The 18,530-nt window shown below is 54.9% G+C and overlaps 2 protein-coding genes across 4 annotated transcripts; both read left to right on the forward strand.

Annotated features, from left to right (window-relative positions):
• Positions 1–176: 176 nt before the first annotated feature.
• Positions 177–7,888, forward strand: ZGPAT (zinc finger CCCH-type and G-patch domain containing). The gene is made up of 6 exons (XM_009562661.2): positions 177–1,223; positions 1,935–2,068; positions 3,500–3,658; positions 4,699–4,830; positions 5,655–6,072; positions 6,495–7,888. The coding sequence occupies exons 1-6, from the start codon at positions 604–606 to the stop codon at positions 6,631–6,633; spliced, it is 1,602 nt and encodes a 533-aa protein (XP_009560956.2). The 5' UTR covers positions 177–603; the 3' UTR covers positions 6,634–7,888.
• A 149-nt stretch (positions 7,889–8,037) lies between these two features.
• On the forward strand, positions 8,038–16,719 carry LIME1 (Lck interacting transmembrane adaptor 1). 3 transcript variants are annotated; one of them, XM_054081637.1, is made up of 7 exons: positions 8,038–9,079; positions 11,087–11,775; positions 13,387–13,538; positions 14,076–14,127; positions 14,226–14,313; positions 14,473–14,894; positions 15,256–16,719. In XM_054081637.1, the coding sequence occupies exons 3-7, from the start codon at positions 13,423–13,425 to the stop codon at positions 15,649–15,651; spliced, it is 1,074 nt and encodes a 357-aa protein (XP_053937612.1). In that variant the 5' UTR covers positions 8,038–9,079; positions 11,087–11,775; positions 13,387–13,422; the 3' UTR covers positions 15,652–16,719. The 3 variants fall into 3 exon arrangements, with proteins under 3 accessions (XP_053937612.1, XP_053937611.1, XP_053937610.1); XM_054081636.1 differs by having other exon boundaries at positions 11,087–11,325; positions 15,256–16,717; XM_054081635.1 differs by lacking the exon at positions 11,087–11,775 and having other exon boundaries at positions 15,256–16,716.
• The last annotated feature ends 1,811 nt before the right edge of the window (positions 16,720–18,530 follow it).

Below are 18,530 nucleotides of genomic sequence, written 5' to 3' on the forward strand. Positions count from 1 at the left end.
TTAGCGCCGCTGCCCGCTTTGTGGGCGTGCGCCTGCGCAATAAAGGAGGAGTCGCTCAGCTGACTAGGCGTGAGGAACCGGAAGTGGTGGTGTTGGAACCGGACGTGGTGGTGTTGGAACCGGACGTGGTGGTGTTGGAACCGGACGTGGTGGTACCAGGACCGGAAGTGAGGGTGCTGGGGCCGGAAGTCAACGGGGTGTCATGGTGGCGGCGCTGTAGGGGAACGAGGAGCCGAGGGGCGAGAGCGGGGGCCGAGGCAGGGCCGGACAGGGCGAGCGCTGCCGGCCCCGGGAGCAGACGTGTCGCATCGCCAGCGCTCGGACTGCTGGAGGAGCGGAGCCGGGAGTGAGCGGCGTGGGCTGGAGTGGGCGCTGGGGCAGGGCAGGGCCTGCCTCTCCCCTCGGCCCTCTCTCCCGTCGCCCCCATTCACTGCAGGAGGATCGCCTGGTTACTGCCGGGGGAAGCAGACGGACGGCGCGGTAGATGATTGCTTCTGTGGACAAGGTCCTGTTATCCCAAAAGCTCCTCATCCTAAGTAAACTTTTCGGCTGTGTTGAGTTCCCGGGAAGGACGTAGTTAACCACACCTTTATTTCACTGATAATGGATGAAGAGAGCCTGGAAGCGGCTATTCAGACCTATAATGCCCAACTGCAGCAAGTGGAGCTGGCGTTAGGGGCAGGCCTGGACCCATCACAGCAGTCGGACTTGATTAAGTTGCAGGAGGATTTAAAGCAACTGATAGAACTGACTGAATCCAGCCTGGTGTCTGTTAAAAAGAGCAAACTTCTGTCCACTTTAGATACAAACACCTCCTCCTCCCCAGCAGGTCTCCTGGAGCAGGGCCCCAACCCTGACAGCTCTGCCCAGGATGAGGAGTACGCTGCCTTTAAGGAAGCCATTGCTGAGCTTGGAACTGAGGAGAGGGCTTCAGGGAATAATGATGAGATATTGGAGAGAGATGAAGAAGGTGATGACAAAAATGAATACAAGTACAGTGAAGAGGAAGAGGAGGAGGAGGAATTGAGTGGGATGAAGGTTAAAGCCCCCTACTACAGTTCCTGGGGAACCCTGGAGTACCACAATGCCATGATTGTGGGGACAGAGGAGCTGGAAGATGGCAGTGCCGGAGTCCGAGTGCTGTATCTCTATCCGACTCACAAGTCTCTGAAGCCGTGCCCGTTCTTCTTGGATGATAAATGCAGATTCAAAGAGAACTGTCGGTAAAAAAAGTAACTGGGATGGGTGGAGGCTTATGTCCTTCCTGTAGCTGAAGGCCTTGGCCTTCAGAGAGATAAACCTGTGACAGTGCCACATTTGACTTTTACACTAGATGAAATGTTGCCTGTTTGTTTACGTCTTTAAAATGCATCATGGTAAGCAGCAGCGTTGCTTTGGCTGTTTGCTTTTGCTAATGCAGAGATGAAAGGGAAAAGCCTACGGGAAAGTCCCATCAGTCCAAGTGGTGAAAAGAATAACCGATCTTAAAATAAGATGGCAAGATTTGTTTGTGGGTAGTGTGTACGTCCCTGGTGCACAGGGAGGTCGTAGAGTCTCTGTCTTTGGAGATCTTCCGAACTCACCGGGCTGAGGCCTCGAGCAACCTAGTTGGCCTTCGAAGGTTGTGGTGCAGGACGTGGGCAGAGCCTGGCCTGCCTCCATCATGCCCTTATCTCAAAGGGCCTGTAGATACTTTTGCTGGTTGTGTGAGTAGCCAGGGGAGGTTCATTCTCTGCATTCTTTGTTACATGGCCTAAATAACAGGTGAAATAACCTGTGAAATTGAAATAATGCACGATAAAACTTCCCTGATCGCTGGTGGTGCTTCCTCATGCTGCCAATTGGTTTGCGTTTCATTTACGGGAAGAGGGGATTTTTATTTAAAACCTGCTCAATTGAATTGGAGGTAATTCCTTTCCTGCCTTCCCTGGCAGGTTTTCACACGGCCAGGTGGTCTCTGTGGAAGAGCTCCAGCCGTTCCAGGAGCCCAACCTGAGCGCACTGGAGGTGGGCTCGGCCTGCCTGGCGAAACACAGTGATGGGATCTGGTACACGGCCAAGATAACTGGTGAGTCTTGGATGAGTGTGCTTCACCAGGATTCCGTGTGGAAGGTGAAGGCTGGTGCTTAGATGAATATAAAACTTGGCTGTTTTGGTTAATGATAGGAAAACGTTATCTATGTGGCTGCAGCCATGAGCTCAAACTCCTGACACAGAAAATGTTCTGCTTCTTTACCTATGGAGAGCGGTTGAAGGCCCTGGGGCTGTTTAGACTGGAGAAGAGGAGGCAATGAGGAGAGACCTCATTGTGCTCTGCAGCTCCCGGAAAGGAGGCTGGGGTGAGGTGGGTGCTGGGCTCATCCCACATAGCGAGATGGGATGAGAGAAAACTGCCTCAAGCTCTACTAGGGCAGGTTTAGATTGGATATTAGGAAATATTCCTTCATGGAAAGGGTTCTCAGGCGCTGGCAGACACTGCCCAGGGCAGCAGGGAGTCTCCATCCCTGGAGGGATTTATACGCCATGTGGATGTGGTGCTCAGGGAGGTGGTTTAGTCGTGGAGTTGGTGGTGCTGTATTAGGAGCTGGACACTATCTTCAAGGTCTTTTCCACTCTAAATGATTCTGTGACTTGTCAGGCTTGGGAATGGAACAGGCCAGGAAATGGGGAGAGTGTTAGACAAAAAGGAGGCATAAGAGCAGGACAGTGGAAAGGAAATGACTGCATGGTTGTTAACTGCACTGAAAGGGAAGAGGCAGGTGTGGCAGGGATTTGCATGCATGTTAGTTTAGAACAGCAATAATCTGCTCTTGATTAAACAAAACCCTGAGGAGCTGGCCCTGCCCATCAGCTGCTGATACGGGATTCCCTCTGTCCTGGGAAGGGTGAGGGTTAGTTCTCTTTTCCCCATCTTTCTTTGATTGTAATTAGGTCAGTCTGACTGCAAGTCTGACTTCTCTGCAATTCCATTTCCCAGCAGCCCATCTTTCTTCCTTTTTAGAGACAAACCTTTAAGTATCAACACTAGCATTGTAGTAACAGCTTCTCATTGCAGTGGGGCTTCTTGTTATATGATTTGTTCCCATTCTGTGATTCTATTTAAGCTGAAAGAGAGGAGATTGAGATGAGATCTTAGGAAGAAACGTTTTGCTGTGAGGGTGGGGAGGCCCTGGCCCAGGTTGTCCAGAGCAGTGGTGGCTGCCCCATCCCTGGAGGTGTTCCAGGCCAGGTTGGATGGGCCTTGAAGCAACCGGATCCAGTGGGAGGTGTCCCTGCCCGTGGCAGGGAGTGGGACTGGATGGGCTTTGAGGTATCTTCCAACCCAAACCGTTCCACGATTCCCCCTCCCAGACAGAAATTTAAAGCACAAATTAAAACCAGAATTTGGGCCTTTCCGCTCTCCCGTGTTGCTGCCCTGGAGCTAACTCTAGTTTAGGAAACCCACTGCCAGTTGTGTATTTGAGACTTAAACTCTCGTTCCTTGCTTTTCCATCTGTAGACATTGACAGTGGTTACTACACCGTCAAGTTTGATTCCCTGCTGCTGAAGGAAGCTGTTGTGGAAGGAGATAGCGTCATTCCCCCGCTGCGAAGTGAAGATGGTGCAGAATCTGCCGAGTCTGATGAGGACAGTGCTGATGATTCTGGTTACGCTAAAGGTAAGAGAGTTGCAAAAGCGAGCTGTGATCCTGCTCTGCCTTGCTCTGGGACCTGCTGCGCTGCTATCCTAGAGCTTTCACTCTGTGTGTCTCACCTCTGATGAAAGCGTAGCTCATCTCTTTAATGTTCCTGTAAGATAGAGAATGGTAATTAGTTATTATGTTCCAATCGCAACCTAAAATCTTTATTTTATGCAAATTAATGGGCTAATGAAGGTTGGAGGTTTCCATGGGAACTTTTAACGTGTGAAAGAAGACAGTGTGATATTTTAGAGCAGACTTCCAAGCTCCAAGTCTGTTTCTCGTGTGGCTGGCTGAGTTGAGCTGTTAAGTGGATCAGGAGACTCCCTCATCTCTGGGAGCTCTTGTGTGGCTCCATGATGCGACTGTGAGCCCCTAGAGATGCCGAGTGGTCCTGGTGCCTCAGTGTGGTCGCAGTAACAGCCATACCCTGTTCTGCTACTGAAGGCTGACACAGAGAGAGCCCAAGTGACTTCTTTGAGATTACACAGAGATCACTGTTGCTGCGCTGGTGCCATAGTTACATCACAGGGACAAAGTTGTGTCCTAGAGCCTTTTACTTTACTCTAATAGACATTATTGCATCCTAGTAACACAAAATAGCATTGTGGCCTGAAGGAGCCTCATACCAGGCATGTCAGCTGGAGGCACAGAATAAATATTTGATGCCACGGTGCCAAATCGTACTCTGATGGCATCTGTCAGTGTGTATGACCATCCTATAAGGAAGGAAAGGAAGCACAAAAACTTCTAGATGACTTTACCTGCAACTATGAGTTGGTATGTGCATTAAATCAGTTGAAAGCTTTCACGTCAGTAACTTGCTGTGCAGTGTTCGTTAAAGGTGACAGCTCAGTAGGAAACAGGTAAGGCTGAAGGAGCTGCTGAATGATTCTAGGGTGAGGGAAGTGCATTTTGCTGCATTTTGAGGGGTTTTCATGCTGTGTGTGTCTAAGATGAAGGCTTTCCATAGCAGCTTTGTCTCTGCGTTTCACAATTTTATCTCTTCTGTGCCACAGTGATAGATTCGGGAGTTCCAGAGAACGGGGAATGGACTCCAGCGTGCAGTTCCTCTTTCGGTGGCTGGGAAGCCCACACTCGTGGTATCGGCTCCAAACTGCTTGTTCAGATGGGATATGAGTTTGGAAAAGGTAAGAGGACAAGGTGGTCCTGGCAGTGTGAGGGCCCAGCTGCCTCATCCTCTCCCTCTCAGGGTGTATCCTAAAGCTGGTTAGGAAAAACAAGATTTGTGGACAAAGCTCAGGCTTTTCTTAGCTGAAGGGCCTGTTAGACAAGGCTCAAGCTGTGCGATGAGTCACACCATGTGGAAGCGTAAAGGAAAGGAGGAATAGCTGTTTAACCGAAGGACAGGAATGCATGCACCAGCCCCGGAACAGTAACAGCAAAAATGGGAGGCGTTTGGAACCGTGGTCAAGTTCATGATTAAAGCCGTGAGAACTGTTGTGTGAGGTGTTCAAAGGCTTTAGGTAGAAGGGAACTGATCTGTGAAGCTTCTGATGTCTGTGTTAAAGCATCTCCTGGCTCTAGATGCAGACTTCAAAGCCTGATGAACTCTAGTCCCACTATACAAATTGTATTCAGCCTTGGGGGCTTTAGGAGGCTGGCCTGCTGCTTGCATTTGTCTCTGGTGCTCCCAGAGGAGCCAAACCAGTTTTGAGAGGAACCTGGCTTGAAAAGCTGAGTATGAGGCTGAACATGGTTCCACAGAAACCAGACTGACAGTTGGCCTCAGGCTTTTGATCACCTATCTCCTGCTGTAGGAGGCTCCTGTCGGAGAATCCGCTTCCACTGTGCTGTGGCCATTGCTGTTCCTCTTTGACTTGGGTGGCAGTTACAGCTTTTTGTACTTCTAAAGCCTGTTTGCTTGTTTTGAGCTTCTGATTGTCAGGTGAGCTTGTGGCAGAAGGTGGCTCAAGAGGAGATGTCCTCACAGTAATCCCTTGGTGTCTCTCAGGGTTAGGGAAGAATTCCGACGGCCGAGTGGAGCCGGTGCAGGCTGTGGTACTTCCTCGAGGGAAGTCCCTGGACCAGTGTGCCGAGGTGCTTCAGAAGAAGAAGCAGGGGAAGCTGGACCCAGGCAAGCCGAGGAAATGCCGAGCGAAGGGAAACAACTCTGGACAGTCCCCTGCGGGCGGCCGAAAGCCTCGCCATAATGTGTTTGACTTTTTGAATGAGAAGCTGAGAGGGAAAAGCACTGGGGAGAAGGCTGGAGGGATGGTGCTGCCAGAGAGGAACAGCAAAGAGATCTACCACGCTAGCAAGAGCACCAAGAAGGCCCTCAGTGTCCGCCTCTTCCAGACAATGGAGAAGATTGAACAAACACAGAGGGATATCAGAGGAATCCAGCAGGCCCTGGAACGCAACATTGGACGGTAGGAAAACATTGACTTTGGGACTGCAGGATGAACTGTGAATTCTTGATGCTTCTGGGAAGGGGTGGGCTTGTAATGAGGTGTAGGAGGACCAAGTGAAACATCTGGAGGAGACCTAAGGGGAAGTGGAGGAGGAAGCACGTCCTTGGACACCAGCAGATGTGTCTGGGGTCCTGTAGCCGGAATTCAGGCTGTGGCAAAGAGAGGAGCTCTCTGAGGGAAGGTACTGGAGTCCTTTCCTCTCATGCCTACCTCTGCAGCGTTGCTGTAGAGCATCACAGGAGGATGTTTTCTAGCCCAGATTGTGCTGAGCATCAGGTTCTTGCACTGATCTCACAGGAAAGGGCAACCCCTCTGGGATAATGGCAGGCCTTTGATCTTATGGTGCAGGATGACATTGCCGTGATGCTTTTTGCTTTCAGGCACAGCATTGCTACAGCTCAGCTGGAGGAGAAGCTGGCTAATGCACACAAACAGCTGGGGCAGCTGCAGGCCCAGGAAGCCAGTCTGCAGCGGGAGCAGAAGAAAGCAGACACACATAAGAAGATGACTGAATTCTAGTCTCCGAGGAAGGCGTTTGTCCTTCTAGCCAGCCTCGGTACTCGTGGCCTCAGCCCAGGTGAGCCATCCTGCTCCTCCAGGCCTCGGGCTGTCCAGCCTGAAAACCGTGCTGAAAAGCAGCAGTTTCTCAAACTGGATGCTTCTGAGCTCTGCTGGGAGCAGGAGGAGCCCACATCCGTCCAGGCCTGAACACGTTCAGTAACCCTGAGCCTCGTGTAAGGACTAATGACAAGAAATACGATTCTCTACTGTCTTGCACACATCTTTTCTCTGTTATCGCTGTGGTAGCACCTCCATCCAGAGCCTGTAGCTGCTCGGGTGATAAAGTTGCTGGCTACGACCCAGGTAAGGAGGGGCTTTGAAAGCCCCACATCCTGCTGTCAGCTGTGGCTTGCGTTTGCAGCCAACTGACGAACAGGAGTGGAGGCAGGGTCCCGAGCACATTCCGGCGAAGCAGAAAAAGCTTGTGCTGGGTGAAAACAGCACAGGCAGATGGCTTCAGTTGCTCTCTGCCTTCTGGGTTTGCTGTGGGATTTATCCAAGAACTCCTATTTTTTGAGGAGCAGTTCCCTGTGGTCCTAGTGTAAGGAATTGACAGAAATCTGGAAGCTTAGAAGAGGGTCCCAGTGGCCACAAGCATAACATTTCATCAGTTTGGCTGTGAGAGTATCCCTAGGACACGGACTTGGTATGGAAGGCTGTATGGTTCCACAAATAGAGTGCCAAAGCTGGGGGCGTAAAGACAGTGGCGTAAAAGGTTCTTAAACCTCCTGGCTAGGAACAACTTCACAGGGCGCCTTGTGGTTTTTGCCATCATTACCTGAGTGTTTCTGTTCTGAGTAGCTCGCAGAACACAGGTCCTTTCATTAAAAAGCCCCAGGACCCAGATCCAGGTCAGACCAGGCCCCGGATTAGCACAAAGAGTGGAAGGTCTGAACGTGCCCACGTGCAGCCCTGTCCATGAGAGAGCTTCAGGCTAGGCTGGAGATAGGCCAGGCAAGCGAAGTGCCCTTCCCCGCAGGGTGGGGTGTCTTTGGGCAGGAAGGATGTCTTCTGCCCTAGGTTATGTTCTGCATTAGTAGCAGATGGTCCTTGCTCCAGAGGAGACACTGATTCGGTCAGACTGTTTCTGGTGGGTCTTATGTGTTGTAATTGCTTCTTAAAAAAAACTTTGCAATTTCATGCCAGTATCTCAAGGACACATTTTTTGCTTAATTTAAGAAATCAGTTTCCTTTGATTTCATGATTCATTTTTCTAATGAAAAGGTTTGCTCCTTTAGTACCACCTTTCTTATCTGTTCCTAAGAAAACTTACCAAGCTGTCAGCTGGGGCAGGGCTGCACCTACGCATAGGGTCAGGCTGCCGAGCTCACCAGAAAGTGTATGACTGAAGGAGATAATGATCAGAGCTGTCTGAGCCTTGTGGGATTCAGCATTGCTGCAGACACATCTCAGAAGGCACAGAGTGACAGCACAAGTAAGCAAGATGAAGGACTTAAACCTGTTAGAGTAACTCTTTCCTGGAAAGCACTTGGATCCCATTGTGATGAGCGCTGTGTAGATGTGAGGGGTGATGGTCTGCCTTTAGCACTTCAGCATCGTCAGTTCCAAACTGAATTTGCCGTACTTGTTTGAAATTTGTGTTCACACTGGGCCTTCCCTCACAAATGGCTGTTTCTCCTGCTCAAGTGGTGACAAGGATTAATATGCCCAGCTTAGCGTGGATGCTTGCTGAAGTGGCCCATGACTGGTGAGCTGAACTGGGTAGAGAAACTTCTTGGGCTGTTTTTGTCCTCTGACACTACTTAACGTCATCTTCACTTCAGGAACTGGGTTTATTAGCTCCATGTCTCAGCTAAGTTGTATTTTGACCCTTCCTTGGGATTTCCACAGCCTTATTTGTCAGACTTTTCTTCGAATGGCTGCTGCCTCCACTCCAAGGCAGTTCACATCCCTGGTAAATAAAGTTGGTTTTATTTTTTCCCCTCTGTCCTTGTAAGGCATCGCTCATTTGCAAGGCAATGATGATCTGTGGCAACCTGTTCTTTCCTTATATCCACCTGTGGCTGGAAAGCTAGCACTAAAACCAGCTGGGTGAGAAGTGGAGCGCGGCAGAGGGTGCTCTTGTGTGCCAGGTGCCTGCAGAGCCCATCGGCAGCGCTGCTTGCAGCCAAGGCGGGGAGAAAACCAGCCTGTTACTGGGTGAAGCACCCTCCTCTGCAGGCCAGGAAGTGAGCCGCGATGCATACTGCGTGGTATCTGCTCAGAGCTGCCTGCACTGGAAGTTTCTGAAGAGGAGTAGGAGAGCTCAGATCGAGATGTTTGGGAAACCCTAATTGGGAATAACTGGGATAAAAGAAACAAAATTCTGCATGTTGGCTGGCAAGGAAGAGAATGTGATCTAATTCCCGCTCATCACACTCATCAGCATTTGAGTTACAGCACAGTAAGTAGTGTTTGCTTCCTTTCCTCGCAGACTTGGGTGTCTGCAACTAAGACAGGGGTTGGAAAATACTTCCCCAAACCTGCTCTATAGGAACTGCTGCGGTGCTGGGGATGCTGCTGCAGCGAGCTGGACTGGACAAGCAGGATTCTTGCACTGCAGTGGGGCAGCATCGCTGGGTTCAGCCTTCAGCCCGCTGCGAGGAGGGCTGCAAGCTTTGTGCTGCTTAATACTTTGTGCTCTGGAAGCGGCTGCGCTTAAGGAAGAAAAGGTGTTTGAACTTGGCTGCGCTGCTGCATCCCATGGCTTGAATCTAGGCATTGAGTGGGAGCTGATTGCTGCCGTGGTGAGTGAATCGCTGAGTTCAGATGTGCAGGGTGCTGCTTTTTAACAGAAGAATGCCCAGTTGTCTTGTGGGGAGGGAAGTAGGGATTTTTCTTGCACGTGGAAGAGCTCCTGGGGATCTGCTGAGCTCCTGACTGTAGGTGAGTGGCTTGGGAAAAGATGGTCATTGAAATGCTGCCCTCTGTAGACCTGAAGTTATGTAAAACTCCTGAATTTGTGGCAAGAAAAATGCTGTGGTGGGCAGGTAATTCTGGAGAAAACATTTATCTCCTTAATACACCCATCCTGCATTTTGGAATCTGGCTTCCCATTCCTGCAGCACCAAGGCTGCAGTAGAGCTGGTGTCCTGCTGCAGCTTGGCACTGCCCAAAATCCTCTCGAGCGGGTTCTTGACTTCTGCTGAGGAGAGCATTTCTCTGCCCAAGCGTTTCCCGCAATTGCGGAAGGGCAAGAAGAAAGAAAAACGCTGCAACGATGTCAACCTGGACTGAAGCCCCACAGTGCGGGCAGGCGGGTCAACCCACCTTAAGGTTTTAAAGTTGTACTTTCCCAATATCCGTGCCAGCGAGCGGGACTGGGGTGAGAGGCGGGCATCCAAGTTTTGCAACACTTGGATCTGGCATTTGAAAATGCAGTTGGCCTTTTGTCAATTAAATCCCTCCAGAGGAGTTTGGCAATGAAATCTCTCTCTCCCGCTGTGGAAACGCCAGGGAAGCGGGTAAGATCTGCCTGCTCCGTGTTTTAGTCTTAAGACCTACCACTCCGTGGCCTGGGGCGGATTCAGGGCTCTTGGCTGTGATGGGGCTTTCGCTTTTCAGAAGTGAAAAGACAAAAAAGATCTACTTCTCCTTCTCTGGGCTTTTTTTCGTACAACTCCCCAGGGTACCCAAGCTGTGTTTGCTGCAGCCGTATTCGCAGTCAGTGATGGAAATCAGCTTGTAATGCTCAAGGGTTTCTTGCAAATACCCTTTTAGTGATCTCGTAGAGTTTCTTCTCACCGCCCTGCGCTGAGCAGTGTGCGCAGATTTATCTGTGTAGAAGAACCAGGCAAAATCATCAGCAGCACTTAATTTCATAGTGAATTTAGCCTTGGTTTTGTGAAGCTCAGCTGAGAAATTTGTGCCTTTTGTACAAAACCCTCTGATATCCTGAAGTACCAAACCAACTGTGTTTATCGTGCCCGCGCTCGGGTATGACAGAAAGGAGCCGTTCCCTCCTCGCTGGGCTGGGGGAGTGCATCGCATGTACGCAGCGGTTGTGGCTGCTCTCATCTTCAAAGCCATCTTGGCTTGCAGAGCCAGCATGTTACGAAATTCCGTCTGCTGCATCTCCTGCCCCACAGAACAGCCCCAGGACTGGGAGATCAATAACTTTATTGGCAGGAAATTCAGGTGTACCTTTCAGGGAGAGTTTGCCTTGCAAACAGCTTGGTCCAGCCCGAGTGGCTCTGTCAGGCACTGGGTTTTCCTCTCAGATTTGCAACTCTAAGAGAACCAATGTATTGTCCCTGAAGTGGCTTCAGGTGACAGCTGAACCTGCAACGGGTGTTTTTTGTAGGTCAGAAATCAAGGAGCAACCGCTGACCTTAGTCGGTCAGAAGAATTTCTCTACATTAATTTCCATTTAGGAAGCCTCTCCCTTCATTCTTCAATCTTAAAAATTCAGGGATTGCAAATCCACCCGCTGTGGGATAAAACGCCCCGCATGTGCCTCGGTGTGCTAAGAGCCCACGTTTCCATCCGGCTGTGACGGCAGCTCCCACCCATCATACCCCGGCATCGGTTTGCCTGCTGAACCCCAGAGCGTGCTCGGTTCTGTCCTGAACGCAGTCACTGCTGCAGCCCACGATCCTCTCACTCTAATGAGCCAAACGAGTTCAGCAAGGACCAACTAAAGCATTGCAGGTAATCCGTATAATTAATGTGTGCTCAGACAGAAAAGAGCTGTTGTCTAATTAAAACATCATTGGAGAAGGACCAGACTTCCCTGCCCGGCTCTGATCTGAGCCAGTCTGTCCAGCCGGGTTAGTCCCTAAAACCTCTCTGTCTCACTTTCCACGCTGAAATAATTCCTCTCCAGGGGCTAAAGCTTCAGCTGGGGAAGTTTCCAACGGTGTGGGATAAAAGGGTGCTACGAGTGGGCAAGAAGCTTGCTGGTTGTCGGGGTAAAGATGTGCCGAAGGTGCTGCTGCGGGGCAGCGGGGAGGAAGCGCGGTCGCTCGATGGGTGCAGACGTCCCTGCTCGCCCTCAGGCTGGGGTTGCTGTAGGAGCTGGGGTACCCGCACACTGGGGCAGCTGGACAGACCATCGCGGTGCATCTGGTCTCTCTCAGCCAGATCAAGATACATAAGAAGGTGAGTAGGAGGCACAGAGTGGGCGCCAGGGGTTCACTGTACCCCAGTGTGCTGGTGGAAGCTGTCCTGCTCGGCTGCGCCAGCTCTGTCCCGCCTGCAGAGCTGGAGCCGCTGGCTCCGTCTGGATGAGTTATCGTGGCTTCTTTGAGCCATGCTTTACTCCAGTGCTGGGAAACTGCCTCAATCTCCCTTTGGACTGGGCATTTCCCGGACACTGGCATGCACTATTCGAGCTGGACAGACTTTTTGGGGAGCAAAGCATGTACAGAGCTGGGAGCAGCAGCCGCCATCTTGACATCAGCACAGGAGAAGCGCTGTCAGCTCTTGCTTTGCGCTTCGCAGCTGGCGGATGGCTGCATGGGGACAGGGACGATGGGATGCCACGAAGGGCCTCCATGGAAAAGACGTGGAGTCCCGATGGGCCGAGGAGCATCTGCTCTTTGTGTTGGGTTCTGTGGCACCTTTATGGCTCCGCACCGCTTGCTCTGGCCTCGCTGCTGCTGTGGTTTGCAGGGGGGAACCTTAGTCAAGAGAAATGTGAAGGGAAGAAGGCCGCCTTTGGGCATTGCATGGCTTTTCCTTTAGGCAGAGGAAGGTGGTTGAAAGCTGACATTTTCTGCTGAAAGTGGGTGTTTTCTGCTCTTATGTCACAGGACAGAGTGGTTGCGGCGCAGGGGTTGTGGTGGTGGAGGAGACGTGGGGTCCATGCGTGCTGAGTGTCACAGCAAAGAGCCATCCTGGCTGGGCTGGTGCTTGGCCACGGCAGTTCCTGACCCCAGTGCAGAAACCTCTGGATGCTGCAGAGAGCAGCCTGGGCTCCTCCGAGAGCAGAAATGTGGTGGTGGGGGTTGTGGGGCTGGGCTGGGCTCAGCGTCCCGGAGCTCGCCGTGTACAGGGTGACACCAGAGACACCGGCAGCACCATTGCTCCCATCTGGAGTTTCTCCCTGGTGACTCCCCAGGCCCCATGGCAGGGCCAGATGGAGCCAAAACCCATGGGGCTCAGAGAGGGAGAGGGCTGCTGTGCGAGGAGGGTGTCCTGGTGAGCCTGGGGTATGAGGAGGGAGCGGTGGCTGCGAGGCTGAAGCTTGCCCCGTTTCCAAGAAGCTGAGTCATCTCTTTGCCCATCCCATCCTGGCCACCCCACGACCCAGGCTGCGGAGCTGGGGTCCCACAACCTGGGGTGCTTCCCTGGTGCCCCAGAAAGAACATTGGCATTTTTAGGCTGTCTTCAGAGAGTTTTGAGGGCCCCTGGCATCCTCACATCTTGGTGTCAACTTGGGAGCTTGAATCCTGTTGACTTTGTTGGGTTGGTATTTATTTTTCAAAAGGAACCACAATCCGCAGTTTTTCCTGGGTGTGGCAGGGCGCCCGCTGTGGGGTGGCTGCCCCAGGCTGGGGCAGTGATGGAGGCAGCGTGGCAGCCTCGGGGAGAGCAGCGGCAGGACGGAAAATGGGGCCCCCGGTCCATGTCCCCATCCAGAGAGACTCCCTGCCCAGGGGCTGCACTGCAGGGGCCCAGGCAAGCGCCAGGGGCTGCCAAGCACCATCTCATGCCATGGTGAGCCCAGCAGTGCCCGGCTGCACCCCAAATCATGTTTTTTCTCCCCAGAGCTCGCCCCCGCAGCAGTGTTAGAAACGGCTTCCCATGGCTGCATCCGGTGGTGAGGGGCTGGTGCGGACCCCACTCCTGCCAGCCGGTGCTGCCCTGGTTCTGCTTGGCATCCTGGTCTACCTGGGCGCCCTGTGTGCTGCCTGCAGACGGTAGGCACTGCCTGCACCCCCTCTGCTTCCCCTCCTGATGCTGGGGACAGGGCTGGGGGCCCCTTGATGGCGTTCAGTGGCCGCACGTGGAGATGCCGTGTGTGCCTGTCCTGAGCTGGCACTACTGGGATCTGCTGCTCTGCCCTGCCAAGCCCCTAGCTGCGGCCCTGATCCTGCACCCCCCTCCCTGCTGCCCCCCACTGCACCCCCTGCACCCAAAGGAGCCCGTCCGGGTGGGGATGGGGGATGTGGCATCATAGGAGGAGCCCTGCAGACTGGGCAGAGTGAGTGATGCCAGGAGTGATGCCAGGGATGCCCAGCACCGCTCAGCAGGGTGCCGGATGCAGTTGAGACCCCTGCTAGCCTGGATCCTGCTGTGGGGCTGGTGAAGGAGGAGGGCTGTGGATTTGGGGGTGCTGCTGCTCCAGGCAGGGGCACACGGCGATGCCCATCAAGGCCAGGTCGGGGTTGTGGGGCACCTGCTCCTTGCCCCCAGCTTGGCCGCCCACCTCGAGCTCACCCCTCATCTCCCTGCAGCAAGGGCAGGAAGAAGAAGGTCCCTTCAGATGGGGTGAAGCTGGTGGATGAGGTAAGTGCATGCTGGGGGAGGCAGTTTCAGCATCAGGTTTTTCTGGGCACCCCGGCTCCCAGCCGCAAGCCTGAGGGTGCGCGCTCCCCCCGTTGCAGTCCCTGCTCAGACAGACGCAGCTGCGCTCGCTCAGCAAGTCCGACACGAAGCTACACGAGCTGTACCGGGTGAAGGCCAGGGATGACGGTGAGTGGCTGTTGAGGTGGGAGGCCAGTGGCCCTTGGCGGGTGCCCACAGTCCATGCACTGCCCAGCGAGCGCATCCTGGCATGCACGCACGGCCAGCGCAGGGCTCGGTGCTTGCTGCATCCCCAGCATCCTCCCATCTCCTCTCCTCTCCCTGCAGCCCAGCGGCCGGCCAGCCTGGACACCCCCTGCGCTGTGACCCCCGGTGCTGACTCCCTGCACAGCTCCGGCCTCAGCATCCTCCTGCACCGCGAGCTGCCCCAGATCCCTGTCCCCGAGCCCCCTGCCACCCTCCCGGGCCCCGACCAGACCTACTCCAACCTGCTCTTCCCGCAGCTGCGGAAGCCAGTGCCAGACACAGTCTATGAGTGCCTGGCAGTGGAAGGGGAGGATGCCCTGGTGCCCCCAGTGCCCACCGGCATCCAGGGGTGCCCCCCGCGTGCTGGGCACGGGGCGGCCGATTACGCCTGTGTCCGCAAGGTGAAGAGGACGGTGCTGGTGGAGTCACAGGATGGGGATGTGACGAGGCTGCCCGCAGCCCCGCTGTGCTGGGACAGCGTGGGCAATGCCCCCCAGGCTAAGGTATGGCTCTGGGATGGGGTGTGGGGCTGGAGCTGCACTTGCTGGATGGAACATGGGGTGGGTGATTAACACCCTTCCTCCCTGTAACACCCCTGTCTGGAGCAGGGTGTAAAATAGGCTGCTCTGTATTTTCCCCTGGAGCTTTTAGGGGGTGCAGGATGGAGCCAGGCCCCCGAGAGCAGGAGATGCCCACGGTGCTGCTCTCTGTGCCCTGCAAAAAGCTCCCGGGATATGTAAAAAGCCAGATCCTCAAAGGATAATCCACTGCCAGGATCCTCTGGGGGCTGAGAGGAGCCAGGGGGCCATGGGGATACCCTGCCGTGGGCAGGAATTGCTCCGAATGCCCACCTTCCTTTTGCAGCTGGAAGAGATGTACTCGACGGTGTGTAAAGCCACCAAGAAGAAAGCCCACGTCCCCACATCATCCCCAAGGGAGGCGGGTGCTGCATGGCCGCAGCCTCGCCGGGAGGAGGGGGCCCTGTCTGGGTGCTGGTCCCCAGCAGCTCCAGCCCCTCCAGACCCCTGCTACGAGTCCATCAGCAACCGAGCCTGGACTGCTCAGCGCCGTGGCCCCGACCCGGACTACGAGGCTGTGGACATTAACTGGAAGAAGGCAGTGAAACGGGACAAGCCAGGGAAGCCCCGTGTCCCTGAGAACCTGTACGAAAGCGTTGGTGACATTCGGGCAGGGGAGCCCCGTGGAGGCCTCGCCAGGACGGCAGCCAACGGGCTGGAGGTGTACATCACCAACCTATAGCATCCCCTACAGCATCCCTGGCACGGCGCCCGGGGCATCCTCCCCACCAGCTGATCCACGCCAGTATGGGCACAGACGATTCCAGCGCCCACCGCGGTGGCTGCATCCCTGCAAGCGCTTTCTGTATCTGTTTTATGCCCCTTCAAGCATCCTTATCGCATTGCCAGCAGGTTGACAGTGGGATGCCCCACGATAGGCAGTTTGCGGGTACTGGGTGCCACGCAGAAGCCCCATGGGACACGGCTGGTGCTGACACCAAGATGGGATCCAGGTTGGGACTGGTTGTGTTCTGGGGGAGGTGGCAAGGCTGTGGGCCAGCCCCACGGCCCTGGGCTGCAGAATCAGGCCCCTCATCAGCAGGGTTGTGCCATGAAGGTCTCCATCCTCCTCCCTGTGTCTTGGGGACAGCAGCGCCCCATCCAGCCCCCAGAAAGCGTCAGGCAGCTTCACTCTCTTCACTGAATGTCCCTGTTTCTGGGGACAAGGGGCAGCCCTGTGTCTTGCTACAAGGCAGTGTGGACTGTGGGCTCTGCTTTGTCACCTACTCCGACCTTTTGGATACATGCAAAGGTGCCTCCTTGAGCAGCCATCTTCCAAACACCATTAAAAGGCTGAGAGGCATTGTCTTAGTCAGGAGAAAACACTCCAAAAACGCTTGTAAAGCCCTGTTTCTGGCGACTGGTGCTACAGCGACGCAGCAGTGCTGGTGCTGGGAGAGCAGCTTTGGGCACGGCGTAACTGTGAGTGTGCCCACAGGGCTGGTTTTACACCTCCAAGGTGGGGACGTGCAGCACCAAGAGCTGCCAAAACGGGGCGGCCCATCCCGGAGCAGGGACTCGCTCTGCACAAGGTCAGAGTTGGCGCTGGGAAGTGTTCACACAGTGTTTGCTGCTCGCTGCCCTCATGTCAGTCCCATGGGTGCTGCAGCTTTAATGGGTACCAAAAATCCTTGTGTGAGCTGGACATGTGCCCAGAGCACTGACTACAAGGCTCAAACTTCCTTCCTCTTCACCCCATGGGAAGTTTGGCATCTCTGCCCCAAGGGATGCCCAGAGTCCTTGGGGTGATGCGCTTTGGCATCTCTGCCCCAAGGGATGCCCAGAGTCCTTGGGGTGATGCGCTTTGGCATCTCTGCCCCAAGGGATGCCCAGAGTCCTTGGGATGATGCGCTTTGGCATCCCTGCCCCAAGGGATGCCTGGAGATGTGAAGGTGCTGGCATGCGGCTGCTGCATTGATGGTGGCTCCAGTTCCCCCGCAGCCCCTCTGGATGTGGCACAGCCACCCTGCATGGCTCTGGCTGGAGGTTGCCTGACTTCGCATCGCAGTGGCGTGGCGTTCATCAGAGCTGGCCAGGACCGGTGGCAGCAGAGCTGCTGTGCCGTGCGGCAGGCAAGCAGGAAGCCACGTGCCTTCCTTCAGCAGCTTTGCCCCTCCGTCAAAGCGGGTGAAGAGATTAAAAATGAAAACAAGGTGCTCGGCAAAACCCGCTGCAGGGTGAAGACGTTGAAGCTGGGAGGCAGCTCGGGTGCTCATGCCGCTTCGTCAGCCCCACGCTCGATGCCAAACCACAGCTGCTCAAGATAGAGGAGCCAGCCCCAGCAGCTGCTCCCACCCCGCTCGAGATAAGGGCCCCGATAGAAAACGGCGCTGAGCAGCTAGTGCCGATGCTGCCGTGCTCTTCCTGCTGCCAGCCACACGGCACCGGTGCGTGGGTTGCCCCAGCGCTGCTTCCGGCTGCATCCTTCCCCTGCTGCCCGTCTCCATCATCCCATCCCACACCTCTCCCGGACTGGGTCCCTCCAGCACCACCCGTGTCCCCTGGAGCTGCCTTTGGGCTGCACCAGCCCCAAGCAGGAGCATCGCCTCCATGCAGGACCAGAGCCACTTCACTCCCCAGGACAAGACTGACTCCACGCTGCCCACAGGGTCGGGATGGGGATGGTGCTGCCCATGGGGCTGGGATATCCCATGGGGTATCGTGGTGCCACTTCCCCAGGGAAAGGCAGGCTCAGCATGCCATGGGGCTGCCCTTGTGTCACAGAAAGCTTCTGCCCTCACTGAGCTGGGAGCAGCCGAAGCATCTCCCAAACCTGCCCTGTTGCAGCAGGACTGCCTGCTTCCCCCTGGCTCCCGTGCTGCCTGCAGCGCTCCGCAGAGCTAGACTTGCGTTTAAATAGGAGAACACCTGCCCAGTCTTCAAGGCAATGGAAAATGTCCCTGGAGTTTCAAAGACTGGGTGGGGAATGAAGGATCCATCCTGAAACATTGCCTGAAGTCTCGTGGTCCAGCTGGGAAGGTTTGGGGCTGGTATCAGAGCGAGTAGGGCTGCAAGCGTCCCTCCTCATCCCTGGGCACAGCGGGTGCGGGGGCCCTGCGGGCTGCAGGCTCCTCACTCCTCCCCACTGGCCGGGACCCCACTTGGGGCTGAGACTGCAAGGGGACGATGCTGCACGGTGCTGGTCCTGCAAGGGGGAGTGAGCAGGAGCCTGGCACATGCTGCACGGTGCTGCACGCTGTAGGGTGCTACACTCTGTAGGGTGCTGCACGGTGCATTGCACCCTGCGTGGTCTTGCTCACTGCACACCGTAAGGTTCTGCTTCGTGCCCCATATGGCTCTGCAGCCCGTACGGCTTTGCACGCTCTCCGGCCGCACCCAAACCAGTTCCGCATCCCCTCAGCTCCACATGCTGTGTGGCTCCAGACCCTGTGCTTTCCATATCCCATGCAGCTTCCCACCCTGCCTGACTCCGTACCCCGCTTGGGAGCTCCAGGCAGCGTAGGCAAGGGCCCAGCAACCCCAGCCAGGACAGGAGTCCAGCCAGGAGCCGCCCTGGCCAGCGTGTACGGGTGTCACGGGGCATCCCCCGGGGATGCCAGC

Source organism: Cuculus canorus, chromosome 16 (genome assembly GCF_017976375.1).
Source record: "Cuculus canorus isolate bCucCan1 chromosome 16, bCucCan1.pri, whole genome shotgun sequence".
Taxonomy (NCBI): Eukaryota; Metazoa; Chordata; class Aves; order Cuculiformes; family Cuculidae; genus Cuculus; species Cuculus canorus.